This window comes from Podarcis bocagei, assembly GCF_964188305.1.
Source record: "Podarcis bocagei genome assembly, chromosome: 2".
Classification (NCBI taxonomy): Eukaryota; Metazoa; Chordata; class Lepidosauria; order Squamata; family Lacertidae; genus Podarcis; species Podarcis bocagei.
In genome coordinates this window covers 34,700,718-34,719,123 of record NC_138126.1, presented here as the reverse complement: position 1 = coordinate 34,719,123, position 18,406 = coordinate 34,700,718, and the positions used below count along the sequence as shown (strand labels likewise).

The following is an 18,406-nucleotide window of genomic DNA, read 5'->3' as shown; positions in this document are numbered from 1 at the left end:
GCAAGCCCTAGGCTCTGCGGTTTAACCCACAGCGCCACCCGCGTCCGCAACATGTGCATAGAGAGGTACATATATTATTATAAAGGTTTAGGGGTTACAGTATCCCTTTGGTTCACTCTAGTTGAACTCCTATATTTCAGACTGTTATTAGAAGAGATTCTGCACATGCACCATTCTTAGTTTTCAGAAGCTATCTATATCGGTGGTGGCCAAACTTGCCCCTCCGCTGTTTTTGGACTACAACTCCCATCATCTCTAGCTAACAGGGCCAGTGGTCAGGGATGATGGGAATTGTAGTCCCAAAACAGCCGGAGGGCCCAGTTTTACCACCACAGGTCTATATAAATGCAAATCACTGATCCTGAATCTCAGTGACATACAGGGCTAGGATAGGATTTAATCCAGCACTAACTAGGCACTGAGTGGGAGGCAGACAACCCATCACATGGCTACTGTTGCTGATGGGTGGCTAGCAGTGGGGTAGGATGCTGCTTTCATTTCTGTACAGTGCTCTGTTACCACTACTAGCCTGCACTGTGATGTACAAGCTGTCCCACATCGTTACTCTGCTAATGAGTTAAGAAAAAAACCAGAAGTTTAACAACCAAAAAAATTGTTCTGCAGTAAAACACCCTTTCACAAAAATGAAAATAAAATCAATATCTAGGTTTTGGAAAATTGTGAACTTATTAAATTTTGTATTTGTCTTATTTATAAATATGTAATTTAAAATGTAATTTAAAATGTAACTTAACATTCTGTTTGTTTAAAATTCTGGAAATATGCTGCTGTGTTCTGATCTGGAAATTATTGTATCAGGGAATGAAGACCCACAAAATCACTCTCAATCCAGCAGAGGCAGCATCCATATGTACCCTGAATTATAGTAAAATGCACCCTTCCTTTGTAGCTGATTGTGTGCAAATCAAACACTGATGGCATGAGGGTGGGAAATAACCCTGCAAGCTAAAACTCAGATGAAGGAGTACTGCAAAAGCAGATGCCACTGATACTTGCATTATATACTGGCAAGTTTTCCTAATAAGGTCAGTAACAATCAAATCCTTCCATTGGGATTTCCAAACATCACTTTCCCAAGGCTGCAATCCTGCACACTTACCTTAGTGTAAGTCCCACTGAAGTCATCCAGAATAGCTGTCATTGATTGACAAGCATGAGGATTGACACACGAATTCACTATTGCATGGTACGTTTGAACTCCTTTCATAATAGGAAAGAAAAATACAGAATGAGATACACACACACACATTTTTATCACAGAATTATTCACCAAGTTCTGCTGATTAGCAGAGACCTTTTGAAGCTACTTTACAGAGAGTTCTTTACTTTTAACTTGTGTGAAGACTGGATTATGAAGGCTTAGCAGTGATTAGCAATGTTTCTTTGCTCACAGAGGAGGATGCTTTTAATTCTTTCAAATGTTTTGTTAACTAGCTGTTTTTCTTCTACCCAGAATGCTAGTCCACAAATGAAAAGACAGTTGTTTGGCATAAACTATTAGAGATATGTCTGAGTACTCTTGCATAAAGGATGCATAAAGTACAAGCGAAAATATAAAGTTTTCTCCATCGGCAGGGAAATCTAGTTTTCGTTCTTTAATTTGCAAATTGTTGTCAGCTATGACATTTAGTGGTCTACTGTTTATGTGAACATCTGATTTTGTTCATGCCTGTGGAAACCTCCCCAATACCATAGACAAGGCAATGTAGATCGGCATGGAAGCCTTACATGGAGTGAAAACAAAAATTATACATATCAGTCGTCATTAAAATTCACCATTTTGTCATTTTCTAAGGCTGCAGTCCTTCATCCACTTACCTGGGATTAAACCCCATTGAACACAGTGGGTCATACTTCTGAATAGACACATAGAGGATTGTGCTGTAAGTAGATTGGGCTCAGCTGTCCTGTTTTCTACTGTGTTTCTATCAACAAATGTTAGCTGAAGATTGAAAAAAGATATGTGTGCCACATAATCATGAGTCATTCACAACTCTTCAGAGCTCATCACGTGGTTGAAAAATATAATCATGTGATGTTTTACAGCAGTGGTGTCTCTTGATTCTTCTACACAGACAACCAGTCCTATCCCAGCCTCAAAAGGGAAGGAGACTGGGAAGGAGAGGGTCCACTCCCCAAGACTTGGTCTTCCAGCTTTTTAATGATGTTGCGTCAATGCAAGCAAGAATATGGCAGACTCTGCCTACCCTTTACTTAGACAGGGGTGAAAGCAGCAGCAAGTCAATGGGCAAGTGTGCTTTTGTCTGTGAGGAGCAGATTTCACCCACCGCCTTTCCCTGCAAACATCTCAGATACATCAGTGACAACTAGATTACCTGGATCCTGCCCACTGAATCAAACCCATCATTCTTGGTGTACAAAACAATAAATATAGCATTAGTAAAGGTAAAGGTACCCCTGCCCGTACGGGCCAGTCTTGCCAGACTCTAGGGTTGTGCGCTCATCTCTATAGGCCGGGAGCCAGCGCTGTCCGCAGACATTTCCGGGTCACGTGGCCAGCGTGACAAGCTGCATCTGGTGAGCCAGCGCAGCACACGGAACGCCGTTTACCTTCCCGCTGGTAAGCGGTCCCTATTTATCTACTTGCAACCGGGGGTGCTTTCGAACTGCTAGGTTGGCAGGCGCTGGGACCAAACGATGGGAGCGCACCCCACCGCAGGGATTCGAACCGCCGATCATGCGATCGGCAAGTCCTAGGCTCTGTGGTTTAACCCACAGCACCACCTGTGTCCCTAAAATATAGCATTATGTATATTATAAATGTGGTAAAAAGAAAAAGAAGCTTGGCTGGGCATGCTACTACCTTTTGTACTGCGGAAGTAAACAAGGAAAATGGGATGGAAATATTTAATGAAGAAAAATGGCAGGTGGATGTTAGAAAAAATAAATAAACAATTTTTTTATTTGTACCCCGGCCGGAGCTGGGCTCAGAGTGACTAACATCATATAAGTGATATGGTATGCATAAAAACAATCAATTAAAATGCATCCCAAAATTAATTCAAATAATTTAAAATTAAAATTAAAACTGAACAAATGACAATCCTCAGATTAAAATTGAAAGCGGTTAATACTCGCCAGAACCAACTGTTTCCACTGATATTATAAGGACCTATAAGTGGGCTGGGAAACCTCCTTTGTGCTTGTTCTTATAGAAAGAAAGAAAAAGTCAGACTGAACCCTGACCAAAGGTCAGGGTTCCATCTTGCAGGCCTTGCGGAAGGATGTCAAATCTCGCAGAACCCTGGTCTCTTGTGTGAGAGCGTTCCACCAGGCTGGGGCTATGGCTGAAAAGGCCCTGGCTCTGGTCGAGGCCAGTCTAATCTCCCTGGGGCCTGGGATCTTCAGGGTGTTGTTACTTGTAGACCATAAGGTCCTCCGTGGGGTACACGGAGCAGAGGCGGCCACGTAGAAGAACATTCAACAAGAAAATCCAGTCGCATGAGAGCTATTCTGGTGAGATGTTTTGAGTGTCAGAGATGGACTGAGGAAACTACGTTCGAAGTGTTACTTAGCCATGATGTTCACAGGGTGACCTTCAGCAGGTCATTATCCCTAACCCTAACCTGTATCACAGAGCTGTTGTGAGAGTAAATTGGAATAAACCCCACATGTCCTCCCTTTTTGTCCTTGGAAGACAGGTGTGTAAATCTTGGGACAGTATAGCTGGTTTGAAATTTTGTAAGTCAGGGCAAAGTGTAACAAAGAAATAGAATAACTCTTGTTTTCTGGGATTAATATTATTATTTAGTGTAGTAAGTGAATAGGAATTCCAAACTCCCGAAGCAGTGTTACTGCAATGAAGTTGAATGACAGACATTAGTGAGTGGCAAGAACAAGTCCAAACAGATGTCAGTTTAACTCTCACATGTGCCATTTAGCTTTCATTTGTGCTGATGTACTTAATTCAACCTTTACACCCTGATCCTATGTTCATTAAATAAGGGTGAGTCAAAATATTTAAGCTGAATGCTTCCATCACCCCATAATGAGTAATCAGAGGTCTCTGTCTCTTGCCACCTCCCTGAGGTGTATGAGACAATAAGGGGGAGTAATCTGTGGCGGCATAGCAGGGCATAACTGATGTTAGCAGTTTCACACATTCAGACTATTAGCCACAGTTTCCACATGACTAATACCATGTTTCAATTCACCTGTAAGTCCTACTGATATAATTGTAGAGTTGAAAGGGACACTGAGGGCCATCTATTCCGATCCCCTGTAATGCAAGAATCTCAACTAGATCATATATGACAGATGACCATCCAACCTCTGCTTAAAAACCACCAAGGAAGGAAAGTCCACAACCCTCTGAGGGAAACCATTCCATTGATGAACAGCTCTTTCCATCAGAAAGTTCTTCCTCATATTTAGATGGAATTTTCTTTCTTGCAACTTGATTGCATAGGAGAACTTTTTTTAGTGGACTGAGAAAAACATATGAGAATACTAGAGCTGATGCCACAATTTGGTTCCATATTTTGTTATTAGCAACTAGGTGATAGCTTGTTAACTTTGAAAGGTGTAAAAAGAAAGGGCTTATGAATGGTGCCTGGTGACTTCAGCCATTATGGATCAAGCCAACCCCTCTCCTCTTGTGGATTACGTTCCTTCACACGCTAATGTGTGACAAAATGTTGAGGAGCTGGCCTTAATATATATAGAAAAGCATTGATCTGGCTAGTTTCAGCAATCTGAAACAGTGCCGTGCATTAAATTTGCCATGCATAATTCCATATGCCTTGATATAAATAAGATAAACAAGATTTTAAACATAGTTGATAAATCATATATACATATAATAATTTATCCCCAACAAATAAACTTCGACGTGACTAATCGAGTTCTGTTGTTTAAAGTCCAAGAGTGCAAATTGAAGAGTCCTTTAATTAACTTGAAAGTGGTAGTTTCGGCTCTGATACTTGTGAGCAGTGGTACTGCAAGCCCTGGAATCCCTCAACCTATTCCTCCTTTCCTTGTCTGCTGTCTCTCATGCCCCATATTTTAGTCCCAGTTAATTGTTACATTTCCCAAGCTCAACTCTCCCTTGGCCCATCTTACGCCTCTCAGCCAGCCCTACCCACTTCAGTCTCAGATGGGCCCAAGGGACCTTTGCAAACAAGGCCTAAATATTTATATTTAAAGCTAAATTGAAGGCCTGTTTAAAAGGCAGGATTTGTTTGTTGCAATAAAATTTGTGTGTCTGCTGTGCACATATTTTTCCTAGGGTGTTCCTTTCAGTCTGCAGGAGATGAAGTTGGATTCTAATATAATGTTGGTAGTGCAGTATGAAGGACAGAGGAGGTAACAGAGAAGGCAACTTGCTAATGCAAAAGCAGTGTACTGAAAGTCACTTTTATTTCTTATTTATAATCTACATGCACACTCTGGATAATAGATGACAACGCTCATTCAGTACTTTAACTTCAAAGCAGAGAGAAGGCATGGATGACAGAGCTGGGAGCTGGAACACAAAGGTACTAACAACAAGAGAGAAAATGCCTGTTTACTGGATTGCATTTGTTAGCACGCTGTCTTCAGATATTGTTCCCCCAGGAATAGCGAGAATATGTGCTGCAAGAACAATGATTTAACATCTGAAAATGGTACTTAAAGAGTTTTCTGTCTGGTAGTAATGTGATGAAGGCTTCTGAATGGAACCTGGGGACTTCATTTCTTCTGTTTATCTATATGTCTCTCTGGTTTTAGTCAGCGGTAATTGCATATTTAACCCCTTAAATGGATATAACCCTCTCAGCACCGACCGTTCCCTCCCCCCCCCCTTTTGGTATCGCATCAGCTTACGCTACGGAACAGCTGTGCTGTTTGAATTCCCTGCCAAAACAGAAAACCTTTTGAGAAGTCAAAAGAATTTGGAAAAAGTTCTTTCCAGGTCTCTTATCTATTCATTTGGGCTGGTGGGGTGGGGCACATTTGACTGTGGCCAATAGGAGTTATGAAAATTGTTTCAGTGATATTCAGTATAGCTGGGGGTCTTACAGAAAGGACAGAGTTCCAATAAAGAAATAAGTTGTAAATGGGTGCTCTAAAATCAACAGTATAAATTTGCTGCTTATCTCAGCAGTATGGCTCTTTGGAGCTTTCTCAATTAGGACTTGTTCTGGGGGGCTTGCTTAATAGCTTATGTGAAACAAATATTAACATAATTTGTTTAATTATATCAAAACCCTTAATTCCTCCACGATGGGGAGGGAAAAAAATGTGTTCTTATGTAAAGAGTATATTTGCAATGAAAATTCCATTCAGTTGGAATTAAAGGTGCTCTGAGAAAGCCATGAGATGGTAGCCAAGCTACTATAACAGTTTATTCTCATGGTATTTAAACTGACACCAGTGGGTATTTTTTTAATTAGTGCCTCTTTTAAATGTGCACTTGTCTATATCAGTCATTCTGGCAAATGTGACTCGTTCAAACAGTAGTAGTTGCTGTAGAAGAGGCCAGCACAGCCTGCAGGAATCAAAAGTTTCTGCAAGCTGTTGTCGACATGACCACATCTCATTAACTTAAAAAATGGAGATTATTTGCCTGAAAGCTTGATTTGACTAACAGTAATCAAATATTAGGCTCAACAGAGAAAGGGGAGGTGGGGGGATGGGGAGAAGAGAAGCGAAGAGAAGCTTCGCTGTTGTGATCTGTATCATTAAGCGTTTGTGGTTTGTTTTAAATAGCTGTATAAGATTTCTGTTTTGACAAACAGAACAGTGGAGGGGGTAGAAAAGAGTAACAAATAGACATATGGCTTTGAAAATAATCTCAGGTTGGTTTTATTTTACATTCTGACATGTTAACTATGAAGTTTGCCAGAAAGGAATATGATTTCGCTGTGGTTTCTTTCATTAAGTAGACAGAATTAATTAGCCTACGTAGTTTCCCTATGAATGATTAAAGTTTAAGTGCTGGAAATCAGTTGTCTTACACTTATCTTTCTCCTTTTTTCATCTGCTAAATAGGCATGAACCTCAAATTTATACCCTAGGTTCATTTTATTGTTTTAACTAAATATGATGAAGTAGGTTGTAAAATTGTGCATAAAATCAGCCAAAATAGAAAGCTGCCTTTCTTATCTCACACATTTGTTAAATAGCTTGTTAGTTCAATTAAGTATCTAGGAGCTAAATCTCTTTTGGGCAATAATTAAGGTATTTCAACTGCATTTAATTCCATAAGACTAGTATATTACGGCTTTGGGGATTTCACATTAAACAGGAAGCGATGGTATATCTTAGTGTAAACTGTGGTGTGCATCATTTAAGGGGGGCAGTTAAACAAAAGAAGATAAAGTCTTGTGTGTGTTGTGTTTTATGTCTCTGAACTGAGAACATGTGCTGCATTTTAGTAAAGGAACATGAGCCTTGAATGTAAGTAACTGGTTTTTGCATTAGGTACTCCCTGGAGGTAGCAGAAAAATATCATGTCCCTGCATGAAATGCGAATGTGAAATCTACCAGAAAGAAATATTTATGACCATTTTATGCTTGATTAGACTTGGATGACATCTGTTAGAAGACAGGGACTGGACAAAGAGAGAGACGCTTGAGGGCAAATGTTAACAGAGTTGTTTAGATGATGCTGGGGCAGAAGCGTCCATTTACTGCCAGGCAAAACATAGGAATTGTGTTAGCAAAGAGCGCAGCTGACAAGAATTCACTCTGATGGAGATACTCTATGCTGCTCAGCTAAAATAGCAAAATGCAGCTGTTGATACTCGCCATGCTGCCACAATTTATTGCCAGGTATCTCAGCTAAGCACAGATACCATAACTTTACAGAGGCAGATATGTTAACGGAGTTACACCAACGGCAGTCTGTCATATTATTACTATTTTTATTTATTTTTTAAAAAGATAACACAGACCCACTTTCTCAAGTGGCAGTTTTTAACCGGGCACACTACAGATGGCCAAAGGAGCAATTTGAAGTGTTTCTCCTTTTTTGAAATTCTATTTGAAACACACAGCACTGAAATTTCCAATCTAATTGTTCCCATTCTGTTACTTTTTGCAAAAAACAAAACAAAAACCAACTCACACTTTTGCTCCCTAACCTGCGACCTTATGGTTTTTTTTGTGAATGGGACCAGTCCCTTGGGCTGGATTTCACTTTTCATTTGAAACTGAGGGGCCAGGTTCTGACCTCATGTATACTGATGTAAAACCTGGGTTTTGTCACCAAAGCGGCTACTGGCATTATGCCAGAGAAAGCAGATTGAAACTGGACCCAGTTGTTGAATCTTTTTAACTGGTCTGGGTGCAGGATGCTGAAATTACTGAATACATATGCAGCTGTCAACTGTTGTGTGTTTAAGAACAAAACGTGTAAACCCTGCTTGCTTAAAAGTTCTGTCTTGTGGAGGAGAGGTATGGACTCTCTCTCTCTCTCTCTCTCTCTCTCTCTCTCTCGCTCATTCTGGTTTCCTTCCCAGCTTCTTTTCCTGTAAAAAAACAACTGCTCTGTCTGGAATGCTTATGGGAAATGTGATTTTGTTTTTGTTTGCAGCAGCTCTGTTGTTTTGATTTTGTCTGTGCTGTATGGAAAACAGTACGTCACTTGGAGTGGGTGTTTTGTCTATTGGCCATTTGGCTATTGCACATACATTTCTCATACTTATCACATGATGACAAGGGAACTCAAATGGCATCGTTTTTCCAGTTGGATTTGGCTTTTGAGTTTAATAATAGTGAAAGGAAAACAAACATTAATAGATGTAGCTGTTTTTATATGGCTCCCTTGCTGATAGACTACTCTGGGGCTTCCCCCTCCCCAGCCACAGCTAAGGGGCTATTTAGACAAAGGTCAGATGAAAACATATATCACTCTCCCTAATAAACTGATATGGATGATGTCACACGTTTTGCATATAGTAGTGAAAAATGGTAACTTAAGTAGGAAAACCCATAAAAAGGCAATAAACAATTTTAATATCATTAGTATGATTAGTTTATGGGACTTTTACCTGGGCTTTTAGGCTGTAGGTAGCATAAGCTGCCTTAATGAATGTCCTTTAATTAAAAATGATTTAAAATAAATTTCTGAGTTGAAAACATAATACAGTATCCCCCAAGCTTTACTTAAAACTGATGACTGCAAAGATTTAAATGTAGGCTGTATTAATTCAGGCTAAGGTTTTTATCTTATTTTTTAAACCATGGTGGGGGTGGGGGTGTGCCTGTTTGAATCTATAGAATTCCACTAAGACTAGATAATTTTATATGTAGTACAGAACAGGAAAGTATTATTAATTTTTCAATTTCTTTCTGTAGATATCTAATAATTGTACCCCTGGACTGCCAACGGCTCCCATTAAAGATTTAAAAAGCAAAAGAAAGGTGGATTCAAAAAGATGGTATTTTGGATTAAATAATGTAAAATAACTGCAGGGCAGTAGAAAGCTATTGGCAAAATAAAATCCTGGTGTACATTTTTTGCTTGAAATGCACTTAAATACTGACACAGTTGCATGCATCATGTCGCAACCAGGTGGAAGCTTGTTGTGGGGGCGGGGAGTGGGTCCTGTGTGACTGTCTGCTCAGAGTTATAAGGTAAAATGTATTTTTGCCCTCCAGACAATTTTTAGAATAAGGGTGTGGCATGCCATAAATGTGCAACAGTTTGCAAATGTGGTACATGCACTCATCCCAGAAATATATTATTAATTGGTGGAAGATAAATACCAGGATTTCCCTTTTTAATATATGCTATTTCCTGAGATGGTCTTATTTTTTAGGTTTGTGAAAAAGAAGACACATACAGATACAGCAGAGTTTTATTTTTTAAAATAAACCCTTTTTTAAAAAAAAATGAAGAAAAAGGATGTTTTCAGCACGCTCACACAACAAATGCATCCAAGGCAGTTAGAACGGCCCAGCTGTACCCCTCCTTTCTTTCTCTGCACTGTCTTTATCACTTTGCTCAGTTCCACATAATAACATCTTCATCTGAGATTGCTGTGGCACAGGGGAACTGCATTTGTTGATCAAATTTGGCTGGATAACACTGTGATCTCGTATCCTGAAGTGCGGAGATGTGCCTGGAATATGCAAGCACAAAGCTGGCCTCTTGATTGATTGATTCTGCCTGTCACAGAACAAGATAACTGGATCAGTAAATACCCTGTGCACTTCAACTTCATCTACACAATCAAAAGTGAGGGCAACGTGGGGCTGAAAAACACACTAAAGCATGATGGGGAAATATATGCATTTGTCAATGATAGCCAGAAACTTACCAATGATGGAGGGAACAGAAATTCATTGCGTGTGTTCATACATGAGCAACAGTGGACATTATACTAATTCCTGAATAGCTGCCAGAAGTCTGATCAGTTCCTTCTTTCCTCCCTCCTCCTTCCCAACCCCCAGCCGCTACTAGTGTTACTCTGTTGGGATCAAGGTTTGAGCTGAATGGATTTCTCTCAGTGTAAAACTGGAATTAGTGCCACAGTGATGAAATAGGCTCTGGGGTTATTTTGTGCCTTCTGTAGCTTAGGTTCATGCTTTTGATCAGCAAAAGTTACAGTGCTGGAGACTTTTTAATATGTGGGATGATTTTGGATGACTAGCAATATTAAAATTGTGTTTTTAACCTTTTATGGATGTGATACTTAAGGTTGCATTTTCAGCCTCATGTGTCCATAAAACATTTTCACAAAACCTACCTGCTGTGCAGTCTGCCACACAAATGCTTTGTTCTGTCCCAGATGAATTGGGCCTGGGGTTGGGGTGGGTAGGATGAGTGGTGCTTAGGTCTTCAGTGGTTCATTGGAATGAATGGATTATAGCTCCAGATCTAGAAAGCCTAGTGCAGTATCTGAGGAAGGTCAAGTTTTACTAAAAGACAAAACCTAAAAGACATGACTTCCACAGAGACCTGCTACCAGAAGGCTCAAACCAAGGTATCATGCAACAGGATCAATGCCCCTCTTTGTGATTCAGAGCACAGAGTGCTTAGGACCTGGTCCCTGCTGCTCTGCAGAGGTGTTCTGGAAGTTGTTCTGCAACTTGCCAGCCCAGCTGGATCAGATAATTAGGAACCTTGCTGGATTCGGATCATTCCAGCCTCAGGCTTAGTTCCTCACTCTAAGCAGCTTGCCAGCCAGAATAGTTGCTCTACAGACTCATTATGCTTTGTCCCGCCCCATTATTGCTTCCCCATTTCCCCCATAGTTGTAATTTTCATAGAATCATAGAATTGAAAGGGACCCCAAGGGTCATCCAGTCCAACCTCCTGCAATGCAGGAATCTCAGTTAAAGCATCAATGACAAATGGCTAACCAACCTCTGCTTAAAAACCTCCAATGAAGAAGAGTCCACAACCTCTCAAGGGAGACCATTGCGCTGTCGAACAGCTATTACTGTCAAAAAGTTATTCTTGATGTTTAGTTGGGATCTCCTTTCTTGCGACTTGAGGCCATTCGTTCAAGTCCTATCCTCCAGAGCAGGAGAAAACAAGCTTGCTCCATCTTACATGTGACAGCCTTTAAGATATTTGTAGATGGCTATCATATCTCCTCTGCCTCCTTTTCCGGGCTAAACATACCTAGTTCCTTTGACCGTTCCTCATAGCGTTTGGTTTCCAGACCCTTGATCTGGGTTGCCCTCCTCTGCACGCATTCCAGCTTGTCAATATTCCTCTTAAATTGTGGCACCAAGAACTGGACACAGTCTTCAAGGCAGAATAGAGTGGGACTATTACTTCCCTTGATCTGGACACTGTACTTCCATTGATGCAGGCTAGAATAGTATTAGCTTTTTTTGTTGCTGCATCACATTGTTGGCTCATGTTAAGCTTGTGGTCTACTAAGACCCCTAGACCCTTTTCACCTGTAGTACTGGCAAGCCTGGTAACCCTCATCTTGTATTTGTGTAGCTGCATGTGTAGAACCTGACATTTTGACCCTATTGAAATTCATTTTGTTAGTTTGGATCCAGTTCTCCAATCTGTTGAGGTCATCTTGAATCCCAATTCTGTCTTCTGCAGCATTAGCTACACCTTCCAATTTGTTGTCATCTATGCATTTAGTGAGCATCCCCTTAATTCTTTTGTCCAAGTTGTTTATAAAGACATCAAACATCAGTGGGCTCTGGACAGAACCCTGCAGCACCCTGCTTGTCCCTTTTTTCAGGATGATGAGGAACTATTAATAAGATCTCTTTGTGTTCGGTCAGCCAACCAGCTACAAATCTACCCTAACACCTCATCCAGCCCACAGGTTACCAACTTCTGTGCAAGAATATCTTGGGTGAGTTTGTCAAAAGCCTTGCTGAAATCAAGATACACTACATTCACAGCATTTTTGAAGTGAACCAGTTTCCTTTCTATACTGAACTGTCTCTCTGATTTTTGAGAGATGTCTCTGGAACTAGGCCCATGCTATCCTGGACTGGGCCACTTGTACCTTGCCCAGCTGTGCCTTAGACCAGTGATGGTGAACCTGTGGCCCGCAAGATGTTGTGGCACTACACCCCTCATCATTCCTTGGACTGACAGAAGTTGTGTAATGCACCAACAACTTGAGGGCCACAGGTTCTGTACCTGTCTCTTGAACAATCAGTACACCTTTTGGACCTACATAAAGCAAACAGCTCGTTCTCATTCCCTGTCTGCCCATATTGCAGACATTATTAATTGCATGTTCAACCTGGGTTAGGTATTTCATTTTTAGCTTGTTCCTGGGGTGAAGGTGCCCCAGGAAAACCAAGGTGACTTTCCCAGCACATTGCCCATAATAAAGTATTTGTGAAGTCTCCAGGCCTCATCTGGGCCCAGTCAGGGTGACAACTTGTAACTGGCACAGGGATCAGGCCTGAATGTCCTACCACCTCACATTCTGCTGTGGCTGCCATGAGTGACTGGCCTGCAAAATTGCCCAACAAAGGCCCACCAATTTGGGGAGGCAATTTCCCTTAGACTCTGTTAGGTACTTGCAGGTATCAGATTACATGGATCTGAGACAAATGGCTGATCCCAGGTTTTGAAAGCACAAAACTTGGCTGTTTTTAGGTCTGTTTCACGCCTGTAGGGAAACATTGCTTCCTAGTTAGGCAGAAAGCAGAAATAAAGAGAAAATTGGTGGTGTTTTGAGTAGCAAAATTGGATATTAATTTTGGAGAATACATTTAGAAATGCACAGTTTTAGTATATGCTGATGTAGTGATGACTTATTTTACAGAGCATTACTAATAATTAGTTTATAATCTTTTAGAAGTTTAAACTGTGATAGAATAGTGACAAAAAGTTTTAAGTATTATAAGGTGATAGGGCCTGTTGTAATGTATACCTAGTATAAAAGATGGCTATATTAGAAATGTCTGTTCACCACTGCTTGACTCTATGTACCCTGGTGTAAGCTATTATTGAGTTTGGAGGGGATATGGTATATTGGAAAATCAACATTAAATATTGCTTCTAAAGAACTGAAATTATTGCTCTATTTCTTTTAATAGCCTATTTCAGTATAATTAGAATAACCTTAGTTTGAAAGTTGGTGTCATGCCTAGAAGCATCCAGTGAGCTTCATGACCGAGTTATGAATTAAAATGGAGTCTTCTATGCCAAGCACAACATACTGTCCATTGTACCATCCAGTCCTTCTTGTCCTTGGGCAGAACTGTGATGGAAATGAGGTTTATACAGGTTTGGGACCTGCCACTGGAAATTTTACCAGCCTGAGTAGGACCTAACCATTAATTTATGTACTTTCTTGCCTGCTTACACACTGTCTTTGGCAGAGTTGTTTTATTCCTGGGGAAAGCAGTCCAGAAGTTAAGAGAGACACTGAGAGACTTTGTTTGTTTAGTTTTATTTGTGTTAACATAATTGGCTTTTGGCAGTGCAAAGCAGCGCTGTAGGTAGGCCTTTGGTTTTTATAAAATATTCTTCAGTCGAAACCTTATAAAAGCAGGCAAAACATTTGCCTGATTAAAATGCATTGAGGAAGGAAGATGTCTCTTTAGCAACTAAAGATCCAATCCCACAGTCTTCATGACATTCCCACGGGCCTGTGTATACTGTGGTTGCAACCTTTGCCGAAGAATGATTTCATTTTGTGGGCTATTTGGAGCCTGTTGTATGGGACTTTTCCGAAGAGCAACTGTAATTTAATTTTCATGTAATTTTTAGTGCCTAACAGCTCATTTCTATGATGCCTACTCAGAAGTAAGTCCAACTGATTTCATTAGGGGTTTACTCCCAAGTAAATTCAGCTTCTTTCTCTCTCATCCCTAGATCTACTCTGGCATATGGGTCTTGAAAGTAGCACCTATAAATTTTGTATTCTTAAAGTCAGTGAAAATGCTTCAGAATCAGTGATTTGAGGGTTGCTGTGTTAAATAAAACCAGTTGTGAGGGGGAAAGCTGCTAGACCACCCGCTTGCTCACAAGTGGGCCAACCCACCAGATAGACTGCAGTTGGGTAAGGATGGGGCTGATGAGAGGTTGCAAACTTCTAGCCTCCTCTGTTGGCTTATAAGCCTCTGAGAGAGTCAGGAAAATGGGGAAGGAGGCAGAGGCTGTGTTGTTTTATTTCCCCTGTGATGAGCAGGGTATGATGGGAAGACAGTGAAGGGGAGGTAGGAGTCCAGGAGCAGCTGTCGTAAGTCTAAGGGGCGTGGAAACGATGACACTTGTGTAAATACAATTTATATTACTCTAATAGCATTGTTTGATCACTGTGATGGAAAAGTGCTATACAGAAATACATATTTTTAGTTTAACACTGTGAAATAATTTTCCACTTATATATAAAAATTTAAAAAAATGTTTCTTACTTCCATAAAAACCCTATTCGCGAGTTATCTGAAAGTGTAGAGTTAACACATTTGGGTGGGGAAGGCAGCAGAGATGAACATGCTACTTCTGTCTCCCCATACCCTGTGTTGCTTCCATTGCTTGTGATGGGGGCTGTGTGGGAAGACTTCTGAACTCATGGAGGCGCCTTGCACATTTTAGAGGCCTGGAAAGGCAGGATTGAATAATGTGCAGGGAGTACATAAGGTTCCCAGCCTCACAGCTTCAAGACAATTGTGTACTGTTTTGAGCAATCACCTCAGCAGTTCAGAGGTGAGGCAAGGCATCAATGCTACCCTGGACAGCTCCATGCAGGGCTCATGCTGGAGAATCCCTAAGAGTAGAGCTCAAATGTTGTTTCAGCAGTAGTCCTCTTCAGACAGCCTTAGAATAATAGGATTGTAGAGTTGGAAGGGACCCCAAGGGTCATCTAATCCAACCCTTGACAGGAACGGCAGTTCTATCTTGGTTGCTAGGTCTGCCTTCAGTGGGAAGAGCTATAGATAGAGCTGTTGTCAGATTTCTGATGACAAACCATGTAGGTGTTGAAAAGTATAGGAGACAGCATCCTGCAGGTCAAAAAACCATGAGTCTCCCAGCATCACCTTCTACCCAAAAGGAATGACTAGAGCCACCACAAAATGGTTGCCCTATCCCAGCAAGGTGGTCCAAAAGGAGAGGAACAGACAAAAGACACATCCTATCTAGCTCCTGACAGACATCATCTTCTAGAGCAAGGATGGGGAATGTCCATCCTTTAGGCCACATTTGGCCCATTAGTCATCCCCATTAGTACTTCATGGGTCATTGGGGCAAAATCTCAATTAAAATTATCAAGATCATATCTGCAGTTAGTTATCTTTAGAGGAAAACCATCACAGGGCAACTCCTTCTTCTGTTCCATCCTATGCATTTGAGAGGAACTATACCCATGCAAATTTTCAGTGTGCAACACCTTACATGGTGATCAGAAACTTTGGAAGAAAGTGTAGAGTGTGCATGTTTCTGATACATTAAAATACACAAGGGTTTTTCATTGCTGGTGACATGTGGTTGGTGGGTTACACCTAAACTTTTGAAGCCTTTGTCATATGAACAATTTTCAAACATATTTTGGAAGGATGATTATATTATTTTTATTGTATATTTATTTACCCTTGTTTTCCTTCCTCACATTCTTTAGTAATCCTAATCCCTGATCTGTGCTCTGAGAAGGGGGTTAGACTCTACCATTGGTGGGGACACAGTCACCACAGAATCTCCTGTAGTGCCTGCTAAAGGTGCAGACGTTTGAAGAGGTATTGCTGGTCGTGTTCCCACTAGCAGAAGCTGGTGCAAGACCCCCCCCCCCAACCGGGCATTTCAGGGGCAGAGCAGGACTGTCTGAGGATCCACTAGCTGGTCCATTGTTGTGAGCTTGTGTAGCAAAAAAAGGAAAGAACCGCCACCAGGTTCCACACTGCTAGGAACTGAGAGCAGTTTGGATGTGGCGGTGGTTCCATTGTCCCTGAGGCCAGGTGACTTTGGGTTAGTATTGCTGTGACAGTTATCAAGTTCACCTTTTTAAATACTGCTGCTGTAGACTGGAAACAGCTTGAAGGTTAGGCAAAGTTAAGATTTTTAATGATCATTCTGCACCCCTCCACTCTGGGATTTGTTTTCCTTGGCTAGAAGTTCTTGAGAAGAGTGACATATTTATGTACATAGCTAGTATTTAGTTTTGAATTCTACACATGTGAATGATGACTGAATCAGAATTCATTTATTTTTTCCCCTATTCCTCTGTAGCTCTTTGAAATGTGAGGTTACATATTGCAGACAAGTCTCAACATATCCACCCTGTGCTTGACCACCAGAATTAATAACTAGCCACATTCCTTGATGATTCTGTAGGGATTGGAAGCTAGGCAGCAGAGTTTGCTATGCAAGAGAGTTAATAAAAAATTTCATTGCTGGAGGAAAGCTTATATACAGTAGTCTGTTTGTCCTGTATTTCAACCACCTGAGTCAGAGCCAAAAAACCAATTGTCTACTCCATATTTCAAACAGATGCTGAGGGGTAAAAAAAGGTGTCTAGAATTCGCAGCAATAAAAAGGCAGGCTCTTTAAGTTCCCTTGAAGGAAGTGAACCCATAAAAATGTTGCTGCCTACTTGTTTGTCCAATCCTTTGAAGTATTTAACATTCATTTAGCCTGCAAATCATTACCAGCTCAATTTTTCATTGAATTATCGAAGTCTGTTAAACACATAACCTTGGAGTGCACAAAAATTGATTCCTTTAGCAGATATATTAATTTAACAGTTATCCATTTAAAAGGGCATTATTGAAGCTGGCCACAGTTATGTGCAGAGTAGGCACAGTAGGTACATGTTCTAGAGGTAAGCATTGTTTAAACATGCTCATTATTTTTATGACCATTAATTTGAAATCACTGGGAAAGTGAATATTAAGTGGGGATTCTGTTAGCCATTTCCTGTCCCCCATGCTTTTCGAAATGCAGTTCTTGCTTACAGACCAAACCTGGCCATCAGTAAAGCCCTATTGGTGGCAACGGAAGAGTGGATTTCTCATGTTTCCATCAGATAACAGTATATTAGAGGACTCAGGATGAGTTTCTATGGTCATTCTCTGTGATATAGCCCACATGATAATAGGCACTGGTAACATGTGCCAGGCTTATCACTTCCCCTCTTTGTGTCCATTTCAAATCACACTTTCCATTTTTTTTTAGCTGTGGTGAACTAGTGTCTTCTCTCTATGTCTCTTTCTTCCAGAGGTGTCTCTGAGAAACAGAGCTTAGCAGCAGAAAACGCCATCAGCTGTGAGCGAAGCAGGAATATTAGAAACCACTATTAGGCCTAACTTATAAAAAAATAATAACATGATGGGGAGGAGGGTGTCAATTGAAAACCAGCAGGGTGGCAAACCTATTGTACTGTAGTAGGTATGTTGGAGCCTCCAGGCCTTTATGGTGATTGGTGACACACTAGCGATATTGTTAAATTGCCTTTTTTATTGGTTCTCAGGTCTCCTGTATTAAAATACAATTCTTTGGAAGAAGTGAAGAGAATCCTTATATTCTCTTTGGAGATAAATCTGACCACCCCCCTCTGAAAATATGGATGTGGAGATAAATTCTGTTGAAATTTGTGGATGGCATGGGTTATTTGTGTCCTGTGAATTGTCTTCCTTACAGTTTAATTTTGGAAACTTATGTCCATGGTAAGAGCTACCTGTAAATAAGTAGGGTTATAACTAGATGGGTGATTGTTGTTGTTTTTTGTTTCTTTCCTTCCGTAGCACAATATCATTGTTGAGGGTGTATTCTGGATGAGCAAGTAAAGGAAGATGTATGAAAAAGACTTGGAGATGGTTCTAGAAGTACTTGGAGTAGTTGATTCAGGCTATCACATTGTTTTATGGTGATTAGATTAATAAGTCAAGTACATTTTATTTTTCACAGTAATTAACTTCAGATAGCAGGATGAGTTGACGTCTAAACCGGCTGGACTAGTCTAAATAATGGACTAGTCTAAATAATTCAACATAGTCAAAG

The 18,406-nt window shown here is 40.6% G+C and overlaps 1 protein-coding gene across 16 annotated transcripts in view; it reads left to right on the top strand.

The window, feature by feature from the left end:
* FOXP1 (forkhead box P1) overlaps positions 1 to 18,406 on the top strand; it is a 569,345-nt gene that overhangs the window by 332,504 nt on the left and 218,435 nt on the right. Inside the window, exon 2 of one of the 16 annotated variants that reach the window (XM_081184119.1) lies at positions 5,441 to 5,519. The exons of the other annotated variants lie outside the window; for them this stretch is intronic. Coding sequence (XP_081040245.1) covers positions 5,487 to 5,519 — 33 coding nt within the window. The 5' untranslated portion in view covers positions 5,441 to 5,486. The remainder of the gene's footprint in view (positions 1 to 5,440; positions 5,520 to 18,406) is intronic. 16 annotated transcript variants of the gene reach the window in all.